At 46.1% G+C, this 19978-nt stretch overlaps 1 protein-coding gene across 1 annotated transcript in view; it reads left to right on the forward strand.

Moving 5' to 3' along the window:
- The window catches only part of LOC138758873 (E3 ubiquitin-protein ligase Arkadia-like), a 72010-nt gene extending 55919 nt beyond the window's left edge, over positions 1-16091 (forward strand). Inside the window, exons 10-14 of the mRNA XM_069928382.1 lie at positions 497-595; positions 10614-10709; positions 10911-11008; positions 12452-12589; positions 15731-16091. Coding sequence (XP_069784483.1) covers positions 497-595; positions 10614-10709; positions 10911-11008; positions 12452-12569 — 411 coding nt within the window. The 3' untranslated portion in view covers positions 12570-12589; positions 15731-16091. The remainder of the gene's footprint in view (positions 1-496; positions 596-10613; positions 10710-10910; positions 11009-12451; positions 12590-15730) is intronic.
- Positions 16092-19978: the final 3887 nt, after the last annotated feature.

A 19978-nucleotide genomic window follows, 5' to 3' on the forward strand; every position in this document is an offset into this window, starting at 1 on the left:
CTCGCTTGTTTGTCTCCGTTCATCACTGCCACCCCTTCATTCCTCCATGTGGCTCCATGTCTGGGTCCACGAGTTCCCGGCCAGCTCCTGCCTCACCTCTCCCTTTCACCACTCCATACCGGCTCCACACTGGGTACTGATGGAGGGTCTCGACCCAAAATGTTCAGACTCCCTTGCCTTCACGGATGCTGCGTGACTAGCTGTGATACTCTGATCCTGCAGATTCCAGATTCGCAGTCTCCTATGTCTCTGCTAGCTGACCAGTGTTCTTCCAGGTTGACTCAAACCATCCAATGACAATTTTAAGTTTCCATCAAGTAACTTAAAAAAAGGCCTTTCTTGTATTTTCTCATAGCAGATTGTCGTTTAATGAATTGTCTCAGTTCTTATCCAAAGCCTGGTGGTGAACATTGACCTCTGAACAATCTGAGGTCTTTGTAAAATTGTGGATTTGAATACAAGATGAAACTGTGGCTCTTTGTTTTTGCTTTGCCAGGTAATGCCCGATATTTTCATTCACCCACATTTGCAAGTCTTTCCCCAGCATGGACTGCGAGGAATGCAAAGCCATCTCATGCTGCACAGGGGTTATCAGGTAAAGATTTTAAAAGTTTAAATTAGATAACAGGCCCTTGTGCCCATGCTGACCAATTACACCCAGTTCACCTACAGATCATAAGTTTTGGGCGGGAACTGGAGCGCCCAGAGGAAACCCACGTAGACGTGGGGAGAAAGTACAAACTCCTTCCAGACAGTGCCAGCTTTGAACCCGCCTCAATGGCACTTTAATAGCATTGCGCGAACTGCTACGCTAACTGTGGCGCCACAGTATGTTAAATCACGAAGTTCATCAACGAAGTGTGCATTCACCACAACTTGTAGATCAAATGGGGAAGACATTGTCCTGGAAATGTAGTACCCCACCTGAGCAAAATTCTGTTCATTTTCTGCCCATCTTCAATCCCAGTGTCCAGTACAAGCTGCTTATCTACATCATTTAATGCTGAAATTGTTGCCGAAAAATGTCAGGTTCAAGTTGATTATCATGAACGTACATATACAATCCAACAAAACAGCTTTTCTCTGGACCACGCTACACATACACAGCACACGGTAATCATATGTCCATGTAGACATATAATTTTAAATATATGAATATTTTGGGATGACTGATTCATTATAGGATACTGTTCATTGATCTCACAGCTTGCAGTAAGAAGGTATTTCCCAGCTTGGCAGCCCTCATTCTAATGCACCTGTACCATCTTGATAGTAGTGGGTCAAAGATGCTGTGTGCTGGTTGGAAATGAGTCTTCTATAATTTTTTGAACCCTATTTGAGCAACACTCCTGGTAAATGTCATCAATGGAGGAAAGGAAGACTCCAGTGATCCCCTCAGCTGTTTTGATTAACTTCTGATTCAATGCTTTGCAGCTACCGTCCCACACAATGATGCAGCCAGATGGGACACTCTCAATTCTGCTCCTGTAAAATGTTGTGATCGTGGGACCGGCAGTCTTGCCTTTCTCAACTCCCTTAGGAAGCGCAGGTGCTGCTGCTGAATCTTCCTGACTCATCAGGAGGAGTTGTGGGTCCAGGATAAGCCCCTCCTTGGCAGACCCATTGATGTGTAATAGAGGGTGGTTGACCTTTGTCCTCCTGAAGTCCACAGTCCTCTCCTTTGCCTTGTTGCCCTGGGACTCTTGTTGTTCTCGCACTATTTTGCAAGGTTTCCAACCTTCTCTCTCTTAGCCAACTCATGGTTGCCGATGAGGCCCAACTACTGTTGTATCACCTACAAACCTGATGATTCTGTTTGAACTAAATCTGGCAGTGCAGATTTGAGTCAGCAGCGTGAACAGTCTGCCCACTCCTGGAGTATGGCCCAGGGGGCAAGAGGAGATCAGCAAATTTGTGGTTGTGTGGGGCGAATCAAAGGACTTGGTGACTGGTTTCTAAGAGCAGAAAGGCTTATTCTGGTCTCAGCAGAGGTATTACATGAGGCTGGATTTAGCAACGTATTTACAGTTCTGGGATCTGCAATGATGTCTCTCTCGATTGTGTATTTAGATTCTCACTCGTTCCAACTAAACCGGAATGTCTTGTTACGTCGCAGACCAGCAACAATGGAAATTCACCATGGCAGTGTTATTTTTTTCTTTTAAAGCACTTTATTTATTAATAACTATTAATAATATAACACTAGTCAAATCACACCCAACTATGTGTGAGTGTACTTGTATGTGTGATACCCAAACCATTACGGGAAAGTCATTCCAAAGTTCAGTCTTAGAAATCCATTGTTGAAACACAAACTTTTAAACTGATGCACAGAAATAATCATGAACGAGATGGGACTGAGTGATTGGACTGCCGAAAACTCACAAATCCTTGTTGAGTTTCTCCCAGAGAAATATACTTTCATACAAATGGTTGTCACAACTCCCCTTTCCTTGCATAGGGGGAACAAAAAGTGTGGCTTCCACGATGCTTCCAAAACACAGGTACAGGCCAATGGAAACGACCATTACTTTGGTCATGATCCGATACAGCAATTCTCCTTTTCCTTACAGGGAGGATCAGCCGAACTGTCCATAATCACACGGTCATTACTGCTCCCTGTACGACAAGATGGCTGCTGGGCATGTAGTGTGCTGCTCCTTCAGTGTTCCACGCACATGATTCTTTCACCACCTGTGTCCCTGGGAAAAGAACCCAATGTTCTTTCTCCTCTACAAAGTAGCGAACTTGGGTACAGCCTGCACTAGTTGTTCCCATCCAGTCTCTCCACGCCTGTACTAGCCCTTAAATGAAACGGAAGCTCGTAAAAGTTGGGACAGACCCACAGGAAAGAGTGATTCTGTGGTAGAGGAACAAAAGAGTAACCCAAGACCTCAACACTGACCCCAGACCCATGTTGCCTCATGTCCACAGGTCATACGTGGGCTAGGAATCCTGATGACCACTTCACATCCTCTCTCATCTGATGAATTGGTGTCCTCCATACTTAGCAACACAGGGAAAAAGCAGTGAAGTTAGCAAGGGTGCAGAATGGACTCTGAGAAGAATCTTCAATGTCCTTCTGCAAGAGTGGTCCTGACAGCACCACCATGGACCAAGAGGTCCTACAATAAGTAGTGAGTGAGTGAAGACATGATAGAAGCTCAAAGATCCTCTTCGGTCTCCCTACGATGGATACACCAGTTCACAACACTTTGAATAGTTCGGCACAACATTGTGGGTTGAAGGGTCTGGACTGTGCCATAATGTTGTATAAATTATGTCTGCAATATCCTTGGAGATTCACACCAAGGCTGCGCGACGTATGGTATTGCATTGCAGCAGTGCTGAAAGGACTGAATCTAAACAGACCTGGCAGAACCACACTGGGTCCCCACAACTGTAGCAGCAGCAGATATGTACAGCAGCCTAGTCTGTAACATTAGGGCCAAGCTTAAGGAACATTGCTCACTCTTCTGTTGGCTGAGGCACCCTGGCTTGGTGAAGAATGCAGAGTAAAAACACCAAAATGCTAGAGGAACTCAGTGTCCACAGGAAGTAAAGATATATAACCAAAGTTTAGTTATACAACAATGCAAAGTTGGGTGCTTATATAAAAAAAAACCAAAGTTTCGGGCCGGAGCCCTTCAAGATGTGAGCAAAAAGCAGTGCATGCTGGGAACAGCACCAGGCACATTGGGAGGTCGTTACAAATCTGCTGAAGCTGCACGTAGAAAGGAAGGCAGATAGAGTGAAGCAATCCCAGCCCGTGGATCTGATCATTCGCAAACAGCCCTGCCACGTCAGTCACCATGAGTAAACAGGTAGTGGGACTGTGGGCCATGTGCATATCCCAGAGACAAGACTGCAGTCATCCACCTTAGCTTCCTGCTGAGATTCCCACCATCACATGAACCCATTTCAGCTCACATCTGTGTCATACCAACAAGCTCGAGGATCAGGCAGCATCTTGGACACAGTCCTGAAAACTTTCTTCCAGTAGTCCAACATTGGATTTACTGGACAATGTGGGGAATTGCCCAGGTGTGTCCTGTTCATAAAAGGTAGGATCAATTCTAGCCTCTGCCACTCTGGATTTTATATTTCCAACTGCTGCCGAGGCATCAGCCATCTCGGCTTCACACAACTTCCCCTCCCATTTTAATCTCACCCCTCACTTCTAATCTCACCTCCTCTGAACACTCTGCCCTCCACTCTCTCTGCACCAATCCCAATCTCTCCCTCGACCAACAGTCAAGGGTGGTGCTGTTATGGTCTGGCGCACTCTCTACTTTGCTGAAGCCATGCGACAGCCCTTAGACTCCTTATTTACCCCTTGAACAGGACCCCACCAAAATTCATCAAACCACTAGCCTTTTTTGCAGAGATCCTGCAATACTGCAGTAAAGAAGACCCGTCAATAAGCCAGATTTGCTTTTTTTTAAACATTGAACCAAACAACGCCGGCATAGGTGATTCGGCACTGTGACTACCTCCACTGCCGGCTTAAAGGGGGGTCTACAATGGACCTCCCCAATTTCTGTGTTCGTACCTTTTACACAGAATGGTGTGGTGCAATAGTGGTACAGTATTCCCGCCTTGAAGAGGCTGTGTAAAAGGGGCTACTGTCTCACACCATCATCTTCCTTCCACAGCCTCCTTCCTCATTGTTTCCCAACCCTGCACTGCCCAGTTCTACCTCCTTCCCAAGATCTACACACCAATTGTTCTGGTAGACCCATTGTTTCTGCTTGCTGCCCCACCGAACCGGTATCATCTTACCTTGAGTCCATATTTTTCCTCCCTGGTCCAGTGTCTCCCTACCTTCGTCCACGATACCTCACGCCCTCCATCACTTCAACAACTTACAATTCTCTGAATGCGAGTGGGTGGCCAATCTCGATACACCTCCATCCTGCATTATGAAGGTCTCAAAGCTCTTCAGTTCTTTCTCAACAACTGACCCAACAAGTTCCCTTCCTCCGCCTGGCAGGACTTGTTCTCACCCTCAATAACTTCTCTTTCGACGCATCCCACTTCGTCCAAGTCGAAGGGTAGCCATGGTTACTTGCATGGGTCCTAGCAATGCCTGCATTTTTGTTAGCGATGTGGAGCAATTCATACTCCGACAAGGCTCCTCAACTCTTCCTCCACTACATTGACGACTGTATTGAGGCTGCCTGTGCACCCATGATGAGCTTGTGAACTTTGTCCACCTTGCTGCCAACTTCTACCCCTACCTCAAATTAATGCTCTCGCCTTTCTCAATATCTGTCGCCATATAGGGAGACAAACTCTCTGGAGATATTTTCTACACACCCACCAACTCAAACAGTTACCTCAACTAAACCTCTTCACGCCCTGTCCCTGTAACGATTCTGTTCCTTTCTTTCAAATCCTCTGTTCCTGTCACATTTGCTCCTAACATGAGGTCTTTCTTTCCAGAATATCCAAGGTATTCTTCTTGTTCAATAAAAACCATGGCTTCCCCTCTACCACCATCACTCAGCTCTTACCCGCATCTCCTCTACTTCCCGCACATCTGCCCTGTCTCCCTCCTACCCCACCAGCCTCAGCATCCAAAATATTCTGCCATTTCTTCCACCTACCACATGATCCCACCACCAGACACACCCTCCCCCCTCCCCCCCCCCCCCCCCCCCCCCACCTTCCCATCTTTCTGCGGGGACTGCTTACTGTGTGACTTCCTCATCCATTTTTCCTTACGAGTTTGTCTGTTGGCCTGTGCTCCTCTGCTGCCCCTTCTTCCCTCCTCTCCTCCCCTATACCTTTTAATTCAGGTGCCTCCCTGCTTTTTGCTCAGACTTCAATGAAGGGCCCGAAAAGTTGGTTGCATCCCTGTGCTTCTTTTCAACGCTGCGTGCGACTTGCTGAGTTCCTCCAGAGTTTTTATGCATTGAACCACCGTTGCAGCGGCGGCCGACTTTCCTGTTTTAAGTAATTTCAAGCTGCTGCTTCCTGACAAATCCATCCACCCTCAGGCATCAGCAGTGGTGTGAAGTGGCATTTACTGTCCAATTGCCTACTGTCTCGAGCCTTTTCTTGACCACGCAAGAACTACCAGGGAGGAGGGTTTGGCAGCCTTGGAACGGATAGAAGTGGACAGGGCCTGATGACGTGAATGCTCACATCTTGTGGGAAGCCGGGGAAGAAATTGTGGAGGACCTTGCTGAGATATTTATATTGTCTTTGGCATCAGGTGAAGGGCCTGGAACCCTGAACAGTGGCTAATGTTGTGCCGTTATTTAACAAGGGCAGTCAAGGGCGAGCCACAGTCAGGGACTGATTGGAATGAAACATCAAAGTCTGAAGGTGGTGTGATTGTAGGAAAAACACTGAAATGCTGGAGGAACTCATCTGGTCTTTACAGCGTCTGGAGGAGACAAAGATATTCCTGGCATTTCAGGCCTGAGCCCTTCTTCGAGGCATAAGCAGAATGAGTAAAAGAAAAGGAAATCTCAGAATTCAAACAATAGAAGAATCTCGACCACCAAAATGTGTTACTGGATATGATAAGGAAGGAGGTAAGAATTTATCATGTTTGTGTGAAAGGAGATGGAGTGGAGAGACAGAGATAGGGAAAGGTGATGGGGGAAGAAGGGGGGGGGTTGCTGATTGGAGGTCGTCAGCATGGATCAGGGGTCATGTCTCACGACTCTGACAGTTTTTTGCAAAGGTGACGCAGAAGATTGATGAGGACAAGGCAGTTTGTATGAACTTAAGCGAGACCCTTGACGAGATCCTGCATGGCAAGTGAGTGTGGAAGGTTAGATCAAGTGGGGTCCAAGGGGAGCTGGCCCATTGGATTCAAAACTGGCCTAGTAGTAGGAAACAGAGGGTAGTGGCAGAGGGATGTTTTGTTCAAGACCTGTGACCAATGGTGTGCTGCTGGGGTCACTACCAAGACCACTGCTGTTTGTTATCTATGTTACTATTTGATAGAAATGCAGTTACATGATGGATAAATTTGTGGATGACACCAAACAGTGGTGCAGTGGACAGTGAGGAAGTGGCCAAGGAAAGTGGGCCAAGGAGTGGCAAATAGAATTTAACCTTAAGTATGAGGTGTTTCATCAGGGTAAGTAAAAACCAGGGTAGGACTTGAATGGTGAATATTGAACCCTGGAGAGTGTTGTAGAACAGAGACCTAGCAGTACAGGAATATAGTTCCCGGAAAAGGGTAACTTGGGTGGACAAGGTGAGAAAGGTGCTTAGCATGCTGTCCTCTGTTGGATAGGTATAGTGTACAAAAGCCATTCATGATACAGCTCTACAAGGCACTGATGAGACCATATGGAATACTGTGCGTAGTTTTGGTCATCCAGCTCTTGGAAGGACACCAATAAATTGGAAGGGGTGAAGAAGAGATTCACCAGGAAATTGCCAAGTGGAGGGATTGAGTTATAGGGAGAGTTTGGATAGGCTGGGTCTTGGGAGGCTGAGGTTTACAAAATCATGAGGTGCATGGGTAAAGTATACATCAGTCCTTTCCCAGTTTAGAAAATTCTAAACTTGAAGGCATAGGCTCATGGTGAAAGGGACGATAGCTCAGAGGTTCCTCAGGGTTATGAATTACTCAGAGGATGGTCCATATCTGGAACAAGTTACCAGAGGAAACTGCCCGCACAATCTTGACGGTGAAAAGGCATTTGGACAGCTTTGGGGATTGGAAAGTATTATAAAGATGTGGAGCTAATCCAAGCAAATGGGATGAGCTCAGAATGGTAAATTGGCTGGCAGAGATGAATCGGGCCAAAGGCCCTGCTCCATTGCTGTATGACTGATGTCATGGTTCCTCACTGCCTGTCTTCAAACATGGAATTAAGACCGAAATCCTGGGTGAAAAGTAACAGCTACACAAAGACAGTATTAAACCAGTGCCATGGTAAAACAGACGTCCGTGAGCATCAGATGGAGAAAATAAGCATTAATGTAGGATGTGTAAATGGGAGTTGATGGCTGGCATGGATTTGAGCGGCTGTAGGCCATTTTTGTGTTCTGTCTCTCAATGTCTCTGATTTTCACCTACAGATGGAATGTACTCAATGCATTTTGGTTAGCAACTAAGGGGAGAAAGGTAGGATGTACATGTGTTCTGAGGAGTATCAAGGACCTGCATGTAGAAAGATCCCTGAAGGTGGCAACACAGGTAGATGAGATGGTTAAAGGGCAAACTTGATGATTGCCTCCTTTAGCTGGGGCATAAAATTCAAGAGGAGAGGCATGGTAGTACGTCGGTTCGGCCACATCTGGGAGCCACACTCCAGCCTATGAGCCCATGCCTCCAAGATATACCAATTAGCCTATAATCCCTGTACATTTTTAAATGTTGGGTGGAAACCGGTGCACCCGGATGACACCCACACAGACACAGGGAGACATACAAACTCCTTAGAGACAGTGGCGGACTTGAACCCGGGTCACTGGTGCTGTAATGGTGTTGCGCTATTGAAGGATGGGGTTGCCCTGGAAAGGGTCTAAGGAGATTCACCAAGATGTTGCGTGAGGTTGAGTTTTGAGGAGAGACTCTTGGCTGGGTTTGGTGTCTTGGGTAGATATATGAATAAGACTGGTTTAAGAAGATGTGGGCCACATGCAGAATGTGTCAAAGAGCAGGGGACCTACTGCTTGGGCATGTATGACTTTGAAAAGTCTGTGGGAAAACCTGATAGAGATGTACAAAAGCCATAGATCGTAAGAAAATTTCTCATGGCATGAGTGTCTAAGGGGCTATATCCTTCGTAAAATCAAACCCTTGAAGATATCCAAAGAATCCCTCGACTTGTCATCTTTCCCCTTCACCTACATGGGAACAAGTTGGCTTCAACTCTTAATATTTCTCTTGGCGTAGCGGTTAGCACAACGCTGTAACAATACTAGCGATCGGGGTTCGAATCTGGTGCAGTCTGTACAGAGTTTGTATGTTATCACCATGTCTGCGTGGATTTCCTCTAGTTGCTCCGGTTTCCTCCCACTGTTCAAGGACTTACTGGGGGTTGTAGGTCAATTGGGTGTAATTAGGCGGTGTGGGCTCGTGGTGTCTGTCTACATTTTATAAAAGTTTTAAATCTTCCACTTCTCAAATGTCTATTTACTTCAAGCAGCTGCTCCAATCTACATCTGCCATCTCCTGTCTGAGATTGAATCCGTCTTCCCCAATTCCCAGCCATCCTTATTCCACTCCGCCACTACTTTAAAACTACTGAGTTGGGGCCATTGTCCCAAAGAGCTTACCCACTGACACTTCATCCACTTGCCTGGCCTCATTTCCTTGGATTAGGTCTAGAAACGTCCCATCCCAAACAGGGCTGTTCATTTACTGGTACAGAGCTCTCCTGGACAGTTCAGAAATCCCACCATCTAATCTTTTCACTCTTGACGGTAATCCAGCTAATATCGGGTAAGTTGAGATCCCTCTTCTCTTGCATTCCTTACATATCTGATCCTGTGGTGACTTAGGAAGTCTAGAATGTAATCCCAACAAAGTGATTTGATTGGGCAGGTGCCTGTGGTTGGTGAGATGTTGCTCTCCTTCCACTTTTTTGCTGGGCTTCCACAAGTTCCTCATACATGACTCAGAGTTCCTCCGTTCCTTATGAATGCCAAAGGCCAGTGATACCAGATCAAGGTGGCGATGTGGCTCTTTTTTAAAGCAGGCTCTGAACATCTTCTTGAATCTTCCCACTTTCATCCTGGTAACCTCGGAGCTTGGAATAGGCCTCTGCTTTGTGTGTGTGGTGTCAGCAGTGTGGAATGTCTGTGGAGCTGAGCAATTGTAATGAGGGCCTAAATGCTGGGCCTGAACACAAACACAATAGTTTGCTTGTTTTTTTACAAAGAATCTTGTATTTTCAGTGGCAGAATCTGCAGTGCTTTGAGAAACAAACTATAGATCGTCCAGGTACAGGAGCGTGGAGATCACTGCTTCATGGTGGACCAGTGGTTCTCAACCTTTCTCTTTCCACTCACATACCACCTTAAGTAATCCCTATGCCATCGATGCTCCATGATTAGTAAGGGATTACTTAAGGCAGTATGTGAGTGGAGGGGAAAAGTTGAGAACCTCTGCTCTAGACCCAATTGTTACTGAAATATTTTGCTTGAGAAAAATTGTCATTGGCCCATTTCCTTTGGAGTTATGAAACCATGCACATAACGAGTCAATTAGGTACGATTAAAACAGTGGTTCTCAAACTTTTTCTTTCCACTCCATACCACTTTAAGCAATCCCACAGAGCACCAGTGGCATAGGGATTACTTAAGATGGAATGTGAGTGGAAAGAAAAAGTTTGAAAACCACTATGGTAGACCATGCGTCTTGTTCTGGGGTTGAGTTCCTGATGTCCAAATAGTCTTCATGCAGCCAAAGGCTATGGTGGCATATCTACTGCTGAATTTCACCTCTAGTAACCACTTCACCTTCCGATCCACCGATGGGGGTGTTAGCGCCTACGCAGTGAGGAAGTGGGTGACTTCACCCATTAAACCAATCTATTTGCCCAGCTTTGTTTTAGCAGTCCAGGCTGTGAGAGGTGATGAGCTGCATATGGACAGATGCACTAAAGATTAATTTCTGTTGTTTCATTTCTGAGGACCTACTGCACTTGGAAGATCAATTTAGTGATTTAAACCATGGAGCGACACAAAGCACCATCGAGAGATACACCTTCCTGCATAAGTATGAAAAGGTGAGAGTTTTACCGGCACAGAGCCACTTTGAAGGAGTTAGGGTTGTTGATTAGATGGTCATGCATGTTACTGAATGAGGTGGTGAGCAGACCTCAAACCTTCAGTCTTGCCTGAGGCTGTAAATACTTGTGTGGCTTGAACTGAAGGGATAAATATATGTTGGTCTCGCTTTCTCTTAACTGATTTCAATCATATTTCAGAGGACACTGGAGAGAACTGAGGAGGGGAAAGAAGCATCTGAGGTTGAGGAGAAATGTACAATCTGTCTGTCACCATTGGAGGAAGGAGAAGATGTCAGGTGAGAAAGCCTAGAAGAGTTGCTGTTTGTATAGGATCTCCGGATGTTGTGTGATTTGTTTTAAAACATACAGTACAATAACAAGCCTTTATGGCCCATGAGTCCGTGCCGTCCAATTACACCCAATTGACCTACATCCGCAGTGCACTTTGAAGGGTGGGATGAAACCGGAGCCCCAGACGGGAGAACGCACAAACTCCTTGCAGACAGTGTGGGATTGTAACCCTGATCCTGATCGCTGGCACTGTAACAGCGTGGCGCTAAACGTGCCGGCCACTTTTTTCCCTCAATTTCATATATTCTCATTCTTGGACTGTGGTGAAGAGTCTTCATTGCACAAAAACATTAAGCCGTGGCTCGGATGCAAAAAGTCCTCTCGTAAATGGAGCTGGAACTTGATACTAATCTCAGAGGAGCTACCAGCGATGCCAATCAGATCAGAATCGCTGCCTAGTTTTGTTTGCATAGTGCATTATCACCAAACGTCACCCATGAGGCTTTTCCTGAATTTAAATGATTGCATTCTTTTCAGTAATTTTATTTTCCACAGCTAGAAACTATTACAACATGAGAATATGTTAGTAATACTCAGCAGAGTGAGAATCTCAGAACTGCTGGACAAACGCTTTCTTCACAGGTTCCTGGAATGATGTAACATTTATTGTAGGTACAGGTACACAATCCTTTATCTGGACATCTAAAATCTGGAAAGCTCCAAAATCTGGCAGGTGGGGAGAGAGATGGCAGCGCGAGTTGGGCGGGCGAGAGGCCGGCAGTGCGAGTCGGGCGGGTGAGGTGGTGGGGGGGGAGATCGGCAGCGCGAGTCAGGCGGGCGACGGAGAGACGGCAGCGCGACTGGAAGGGGGTGGGGTGGATACGGCAGCACAATTTGGGTGGGCTTAAATCTGGCTTTCCGAAATCTGGAAAAATCCGAAATTCGGAACACACTGTCCCTCAAGGGTTCCAGATAAAGGATTGTGTACCTGTACTAGAATCACCGTGCACTCCTGATGAAGGGCCCAGGCCGAAAAGTGGACTGCCTTTTGCTTCCTGTGCACGCTGCTTGACCTGCCAAGTTCCTCTAGCACACTTGTTGACTATACATGCATTTTAGCTTAGCGTAGCAGTTAGCGCAATGCTGTTGCTGCTGTCTGTAAGGGGTTTGTACGTTCTCTCTGCAGGTTTCCTCTGGGTGCTCCCGATTTCCTCCCACCATTCAAAACCTACTGGGAGTTGTAGTTCAATTGGGCGGCATGGGCTCGTGTGCTGAAAGGGCCCATTACCGCGCTATATGTCTACATTTAACATTTAAAAATTTGTTCGACCATCCACACAAAAAAAGGCGTTGACGGATCTGCTGTTACAGCTCTAATGGTGATGGGCTAAGAAGACCACACAAACAGCAATGGACACCGAATCAACACTGTTTATTGTTCCTTCCAGGCGCCTCCCTTGTATGCATCTCTTCCACCAGATTTGTGTGGACCAGTGGTTAGCCACAAGTAAGAAGTGTCCAATTTGTCGAGTGGACATTGAAGCCCAGCTGCCTGTTGACACCTAACTGATCATTGGGAGTAAGAGGTAATACTCTGTTTCATCTGCAATTTCTATTCTCAAGCACAGTAACACGACAGAAGAGGGTGAATGAAGTACCTTCTTGCCTTTGCTCATGGTTGTCGAGTGTTAGGACAATTTGCATGGGTATATTTAGGTGAAACTTCATTGGAGTACATATTTACACAGTTTAGGTCTTGGGTGCACTGTTGTGGGTAGTTGTACCTGAAAGTATCGAGTTACTGAAAGTATCGACAGACTACAAATGCTAAAATCTGAAGTAAAACAACCTACTGAAGGAAGATGGGGTAAAACACAGAATTCCATGGACACCGTAAAAGCATACAATGCTGGAGAGACTCCGCAGGTCAAACAACATCCTTCATGTAGCAAAGGCAGTGATGCGTAATTGATGTTTCGGGCTTGAGCCTTCATCAAAATATCCTCCCTCCCTTCTCTACCTATTATCTCCTGCCCTGCCACCCCCAACTCTTTTATGCTGAGGCTCACTGGTATTTTATCATACTTTGATGAAGGGCTCAAGCCCAGAACCTCGGTTCTGTATCTCTGCCTTTACTATTATACTGTTCAACCTGCTGAGTTTCTCCAGTGTTGCAGGTGGGGTTTTTTCACTGCTGAAGAAAGATGCTGAACCCACTGAATTACTCCAGCAGATGTGGGTTTTTTTCCACCAACTATTGTTACCTCATGATTTCTTCCCCCCCCCCTCCCACCTCCAAAAATCCTTTAAAGTGTTTCAGAAAATTTTCACCTTCTCTGCACCTTTTCTACTGGCCTAATTTGTTTCAAGCTCCAACTGTTACTGCCTTATTTTACAGCTTATGCTCTACAAACTTGGTCCTGATTACTTAACCTCCCAACAACCTTTTCTTTGTTCTCTAGTTCTACCTGCATTCATGAATGTTTTGAGCACACCATCCCATATTACCAATGTTACTGTTTACTTCTGTTACGAGTCCAGAGGACCCCAAAACCCAGCAGCAATAGATATACACCACAACAAAGGGCTACTCAACAAAAGTTGCTTTTAATTATCTTTGAAAATGAAAATAGAATCAAACTAACTTATCTCTATTGACTCACTTAACCCACTTCTAATTCGAAGTGCAATATGTGATGCATGTGTAAATTTTGCAAAGTTTTTTGGTTCACCATCCAATCTCACTGGTTGCAGGCAATTCTTGTACTGTGCACAGAAGTTAACATTAATAAAGTTCACCAGGCTTTGGTGCCACTCAGAAAGGTTCTTGTTGCTTTTCAGAGAGAGAGTTTTTCTTGTTTCAGGTCACCACAGAGTTCCGTTCTGTTTCTCCTATTCCAAAGGAAACACTGGACAGTCGGTCCTTTCCTTTGACCAGGCTGTCTTCCAAAGCTTGCCAGGTTGTCCCTCTGGAACCAATATCTGTGTCTCCTCTCTCCCTCTTTCCCTCCCTCCTCTCTGAGAGCAAAGCCTGCTTTTCACTCTGATCTCTGCCTGCAAAGATCACATGACCCCCCAGCCAGCAAGTTCTGTTTTCCAGACAAAGCTGCTACTGCCTGAGGTTATATATGTTACGTTTTGCAAAGGACAGTCCATCATGAGTTTGAGCACTCTTGCAAAAGCTCCTGCAAGGATTCTGTGTTTTAAAGAGCTTGTGTGTGACCTGCTCTAACAACCCTTTCCCAATTTATCTCCCAAACACCTCTATATACTCTGTCACACTTGCCCCTCTACCTTGTCTGAAAGCCCACTGGCCAGAATTATCGAGTTACCATTTTTGCCCAACGGTGGCAGTTTCCATGCTGTTGCGCCTGTCATCTCCCAAATTTTATCTTACTCTCTCGACTCCGGTATAGTAAACCTTGTGTTTCCCGTATCCAAACAGTGTTTCTCTGCTTCTAGGTTCACTGACCACATTCCTACACTCCATGTCCAATTCCAAACCACCTGCTGGGCTTCTCATCCCCTGACTGGCCTGCGCGGCAATAGGCAAACCTCTGGCAGAAATTGGATTTTGTTCGCCTGGGGTGCTGGCTGAGATTTGATTTTTATTTTAAAACTGTGATTTATCATTACTTTTGTTTAAATGAAGCTTCTAATAGCCAAATGTTGTTGGAGGTTCCATGAAGCGACGGTTTTGTTTGAATCTGCACTCGAGTAAAAATGAATTAGATTAGCTGAGTCTAGAAATGGAACATAGACCATTTGACAGCACAGAACAGGCCCTTCGGCCCTTGATGTTGTCCAAACCTTTATATTCCTATCTCATAACCCTCTATTTTCCTTTCATCCATGTGCCAGTCTAAGAGTCTCTTAAATGCCCCTAATGTTTCAGCCTCCACCACCACCCCTGGAAAGGCAGTCCTGGCACCCACAACTCTGTGTATGTTTAAAAAAAAAACTTAACCCTGACGTCACCCCTAGTCTTACCTTTGCATTTGATCTCCCAAAGTACAACCCCTCATACTGGTCCGTATTAAACTCCATCTAGTGTTTCTCTGCTCGTATCTAACTGATCAATATCCTGTTGTACTCTTCAATAACCCTCGCCACTCTCCACAACCCAATTTCCTCATGACAGGAAGGATGTGGTGCAATAGAAAGGATGTAGAGGAGATTGGAGAGCACGCCATACAAAAGTAGATCGAGTAAACTTGGACTATCTTCTTGGAGTGACGGAGAATAAGGGCTGACCTGATAGAGGTATATATGATGAGAAACATTGATCAGGTGGATGGCCAGAGGCTTTTTCCCAGAGTTGAAATGGCTGACATCAGGGGCATAGTTTTAAGGTGCTTGAGAGTATGTATCGGGGTGGGTGGCAGGGCACCAGAGGTAAGTTTTTCCACAGAGAGTGGTGGGTGCATGGAATGCACTGCCAGGAACATGGTGGTGGCAGGTACAATAGGATATTTCTTGAGATGATTAGATTAGATGGAACTGAGAAAATTCAGGGTTATGGTGTAGGGAAATTTTAGACAGTTTTTTTAGAGTAGGTTATTCAGTTGGCTCAACACTGTGGGTCGAAGGTCCTGTAACTGCTGTAAATGCCAATGCTCCAAACATCAACTAGTTTGGGCCAAACTGCAAATTTCTGCTTGTGAGTTCTGTGTCAGTTTCTCTGTGGAAAGAGCAAGGTGTTTATCCTGTAATTTCTTTTTGCCTAGGTGTTGGTATTAAGTTCCTTGACTATTCTGGGCTTGAATCTGGAATCTGCAAGAGTTTACAGCTGGCTTTGACTGAAATGCAAGGGATTGTCCAACGCCTGGGTCCATGTACACACATGTTCCACCGAACCCAGCTTCTCTTCCGCTGCAAGAGGGTCAGATCCAGCTGGCTGCACATGGTTCCCTGATCAACCATACGGACTGTGCAAATGCAAAGGATCCTGTTCAAGGTTCCTCCTCATCTTCCTTCATTCATCCGGACTTGCCTGGTGATGTTACTGTACACTAACCTGAGTTTCAAATGTCTCCTTAGAAATAGTATTCCAGTTGATGCACAAAATTAAATTAAGCTGCCCTCTGATATTCAAGATGTGCTCTTGGTGATCTGGTGATGCAAGCATTCCCTCCCTCCCTCAGGGTAGGAGTCCATGGTGAACAGGTGGGGTGAAGAAGTGATGGGACACTGAACTGCATGGGATTTGATAGGGTGCGGCACCTGGATCCTCAAATAGTTGATAGGCAGGGGCCAGGCAAAGAGTTAAGAGGAATATAGGGGTCAGGTGAGAAAGAGTTCTAGAAAGCTCCAGAATCCACCAGCTCCACTCTTCTGTGTCTTCACGACCAACACTTTCCTATTGCATGAAAAAGGAAGTCTGTAGATGCTGCAATTATTGGAGAAACTCAGCAGGTCCCACAGTGTCCATAGGAGACAGAGATATACAGGTTGAGTTCCTCTTATCTGAATACCTGAAAACCAAAATGATCCAAAATCCGAAACTTTTTTTCGACTGTGGTCCGATAAGGTAATATGTAATAGAGTTCTGAAATCCCGATCGGAGAACGGGACATAGCGGATGTAAGTAGGGCATTACTGAGTGTAGATTTTGCAATATGTGTCCTACTTCAGTTATATACTAATGTAATTGTCGATACCATGTAATAGTCGAGGCCACTTTTTTTTGGCCTAAAAATTTTTTTTTGTATGACACATGTAAAAGTCAACCTTCCCCCACCTTATTTTTGGTCTTGGCTGCCCACCCATCCAATCCAACATTCTGACTGCGGATCCTCGCCCCAGCGCCAGCCCATCTGAATGCCCGACTGAGAATCCTCGCCCCAGCGCCCACCCATATGAACGCCTGACTGTGAATCCTCGTCTCAGCACTCACCCATCTGAAACCCCAACTGTGGATCCTTGCCCCAGTGCCCGCCCATCTGAACTTGTGATCACTGATCTTCACCCCAGGGCCCGCTCATCTGAATGCACTCCAGTAAAATTTTTTGATTTAATTTTTAAAAATTTAAATTTAGACATACAGCACAGTAACAGGCCATTTTGGCCCTACGAGTCCATGTCCCCCCCAATTTACACCCCATTAATCTACACCCCCACTACATTTTGAATGGTGGGAGGAAACAGGAGCCCCCAGAGAAAACCCCACACAGACACTGGGAGAACGTATAAACTCCTTACAGACAGAGCAGGGTTCGATCCCAGGTCCAGTCCCGATCACTGGCTATATAAAGGCATTGCACCAACCTCTACCCTAACTGCTGAGCCGCTACGCAAACCAGTCTTTGTCCCAGCGCCCGCCCATCTGGATTCCTGATTGTGGATCCTTGTCCCACCCATCTGAGCTACTGATGCCCCATCTGTGAACCTATGACCCGTTCCAGGCCATCCAAGCTCTCGACGCCTTAAATAGCCCAGGTATTCGTGAGGTCAAAAGTTTGTCCTGTGTAAAAGTCGACCCCCCCCACCCACTTTTTTTGCCCCAAAAAGTGGTCCAAACAATTTGATGATCACACGAGTATATACTGTACGGTATTGCCTGAATTTGTATTGTATTGTGAATGGATGTATCTTTAAGTCTGAGTGAATGAGTGCATTTTTTAAATGGTGTTCCAAAATCCGAAACACTTCTGGTCCCATGCATTTTGGATAAGGGGTACTCGACCTGTATGACCAACGTTTCAGGCTGGAGCCCTTCGTCAAGCAGGCAGGGTTCTGAATAGGTGGGAGGAGATGGGAAGAAGGGGGAGGGGCACATGTCAAGAGGCCAAAGGTGGACGTGGCGAGGAGGGCAGGAGAAAAGCTTAGAATAGATTGGGTGAGGAAAGGAGACGTGGGCATTGGGGAAAGAGAGACACGGGGCAGAGCTAACAAACTGGAGAAATGGATGTTAATGATATCTCATTGGAGTGTACTCAGACAGAATATGAGGTGTTGATCCCCCAATTTGTGGGTGATCTTGGTTTGGCAGTGACCTGTTGGGATGGGAATTAAAATGGCTACTGGAAAATCCCCACTATTACAGAAGATAGAGCGAAGATGCTCAAAGCAGCGATCTCCCACTCTGTGTCCAGTCTCTCCGATGTGGAGGAGGCCATGACAGGAGCACCGGATGCAGTAGATGACCCCTGCAGATTTATAAGTGAAGTGGAAGCATTGTTTGGGACTCGAATGGTGTTGAGGGAAGAGGTGTTGGCACAAGTGTAGCATTTCCTATGGTCTCCTGGGTAGGTACCAAAAGGACGATTGGTGGGAAGGGGTGTGGAGAAGGGAGTCATGGAGAGAGCGGTCTCCGCAGGAAGGAGAGAGAGAGGTGAAGGGAAGATGTGTTTAGCTGTGGGATCACTGAATAGGTGGCGGAAATTGCGGGCGATATGTTGGATGCAGAGGCTGGTGGAATTGGAAAAACCTTCTTTTCCTCCTATATTTCTGCATTAAACAAATAAGGATGTTCTTGAGCACCGTTCACACTACAAACCATTGTTTACGAGGAACCCCTGAAATTTAAATAGAGGATTTTAGTATGCTAAACTGAGCCCTTCCAAGAAAGGACACCATGGAGACAAAACAAACAAGGTGCCAACCTCTGTCTTTGTATTTTACCCAAATTTAGAACACAGTTTCATCTATCTCATTGTATCTCATTTTTCTTGTATATCTTAGAAAAATACCAAAGTCCAACCAATGTCTTGTTTTATTGTTAATTTCGGTGGTGTAGAATGACAGGCATTCCCCACTGAGACGGTTCTCGTTGGTCTCAATTCCTTCAACAAATCCCCCGGTCCTATACTCGTAAGCCATTGGGAACACCCTCTTGGGATTCAATCTGTCCCCTTTGTAGTTGTGCAGCATGGGCAGAGACCCCTTCACCCCACGTCTGCACGGGACACAATGCTGATTTATACAATGACTTTGCTTCCACTTGTGTACTGCTCTGTTCCCTGCATTTTCATGCTTCTACTTCAAAGCCTCTCAAATGCTTCTTTGTATGTGTATCCATCACTACCCATGGCAGCCCCTTCTAAGCACCACCCACTTTGGGGATTAAATCGTGCCGTGCACATCTCCTTTCAACTTCCCGATCAGCACACCGTAAACATGTCCCCCAGTGTCCATTTCTTCCCTGGAGAAAGTCTGACTGCTCACCCTGACAAATGCCTCTCGGAGTGTTTAGACTGGTTTCCCCACAGCATCTGTTCCAGAGAAAACAGCCTGTTGGTTTAACTTCCACTTGCACTTTCATACTCTACAAGATTCAAGATGCAATTTATTGCCATGTAATAAAGACAGTGGAATAGTACATAAAATTTGTTTTCCTCTGCTGTAAGGCAGGCAGATTCGCCATAGGCAAAAATTGCCTGCAGTGCCTCTTAGTCAAAGAAGCAAAAGAGAGTCTCGCCTCCAGTGCTTCCACAGCCCCTGCAACCATAGAGTCCAGTCCAAACCATTGGCAGTCCGAGCTCCAGATCCTAAACTCCAAAACAATCAGGAACCCTTCAGAGCCCTCGACACACTCTCACATCCCAGTTCCTATACCTGGTACCCCTCCAGCAGTCCGCAGCCTGGTGTGAATCCCTTGATGACAGTTGCCAGTAGCCCACAGCCTACATGGGTTCCTCACTTAGAGTTGCCAACAGCCACCTGTGTGTGCACTTCAGCCTCAGAGACCCTCACTGGTCCCTTGGTGTGGTCACCATCCCATGTGTCGACCTTCTGCTTCTCCTTAAACGGTGGGTGGTCTCCTCGTTTTCTGGTGCCCTGCGCCAGTCCTCTGCTTCCCCAGAGTCTGTCACCGTTCGAGGCTGCTGGCAATTATGGGCATCGCCATCTTGGGCGCAGACCCCGTGGTCACTGTATTTTTAAATAAAACCACTGTCACCTCCGTTAACAGGCCGTTTAAAGCCTGACAGCAGTTGGAGCCCACCGGAGCAATGTGACTCCGCTTCCCCTCTCGT

This window comes from Narcine bancroftii, chromosome 3, assembly GCF_036971445.1.
Source record: "Narcine bancroftii isolate sNarBan1 chromosome 3, sNarBan1.hap1, whole genome shotgun sequence".
In the NCBI taxonomy this organism is placed as follows: domain Eukaryota; kingdom Metazoa; phylum Chordata; class Chondrichthyes; order Torpediniformes; family Narcinidae; genus Narcine; species Narcine bancroftii.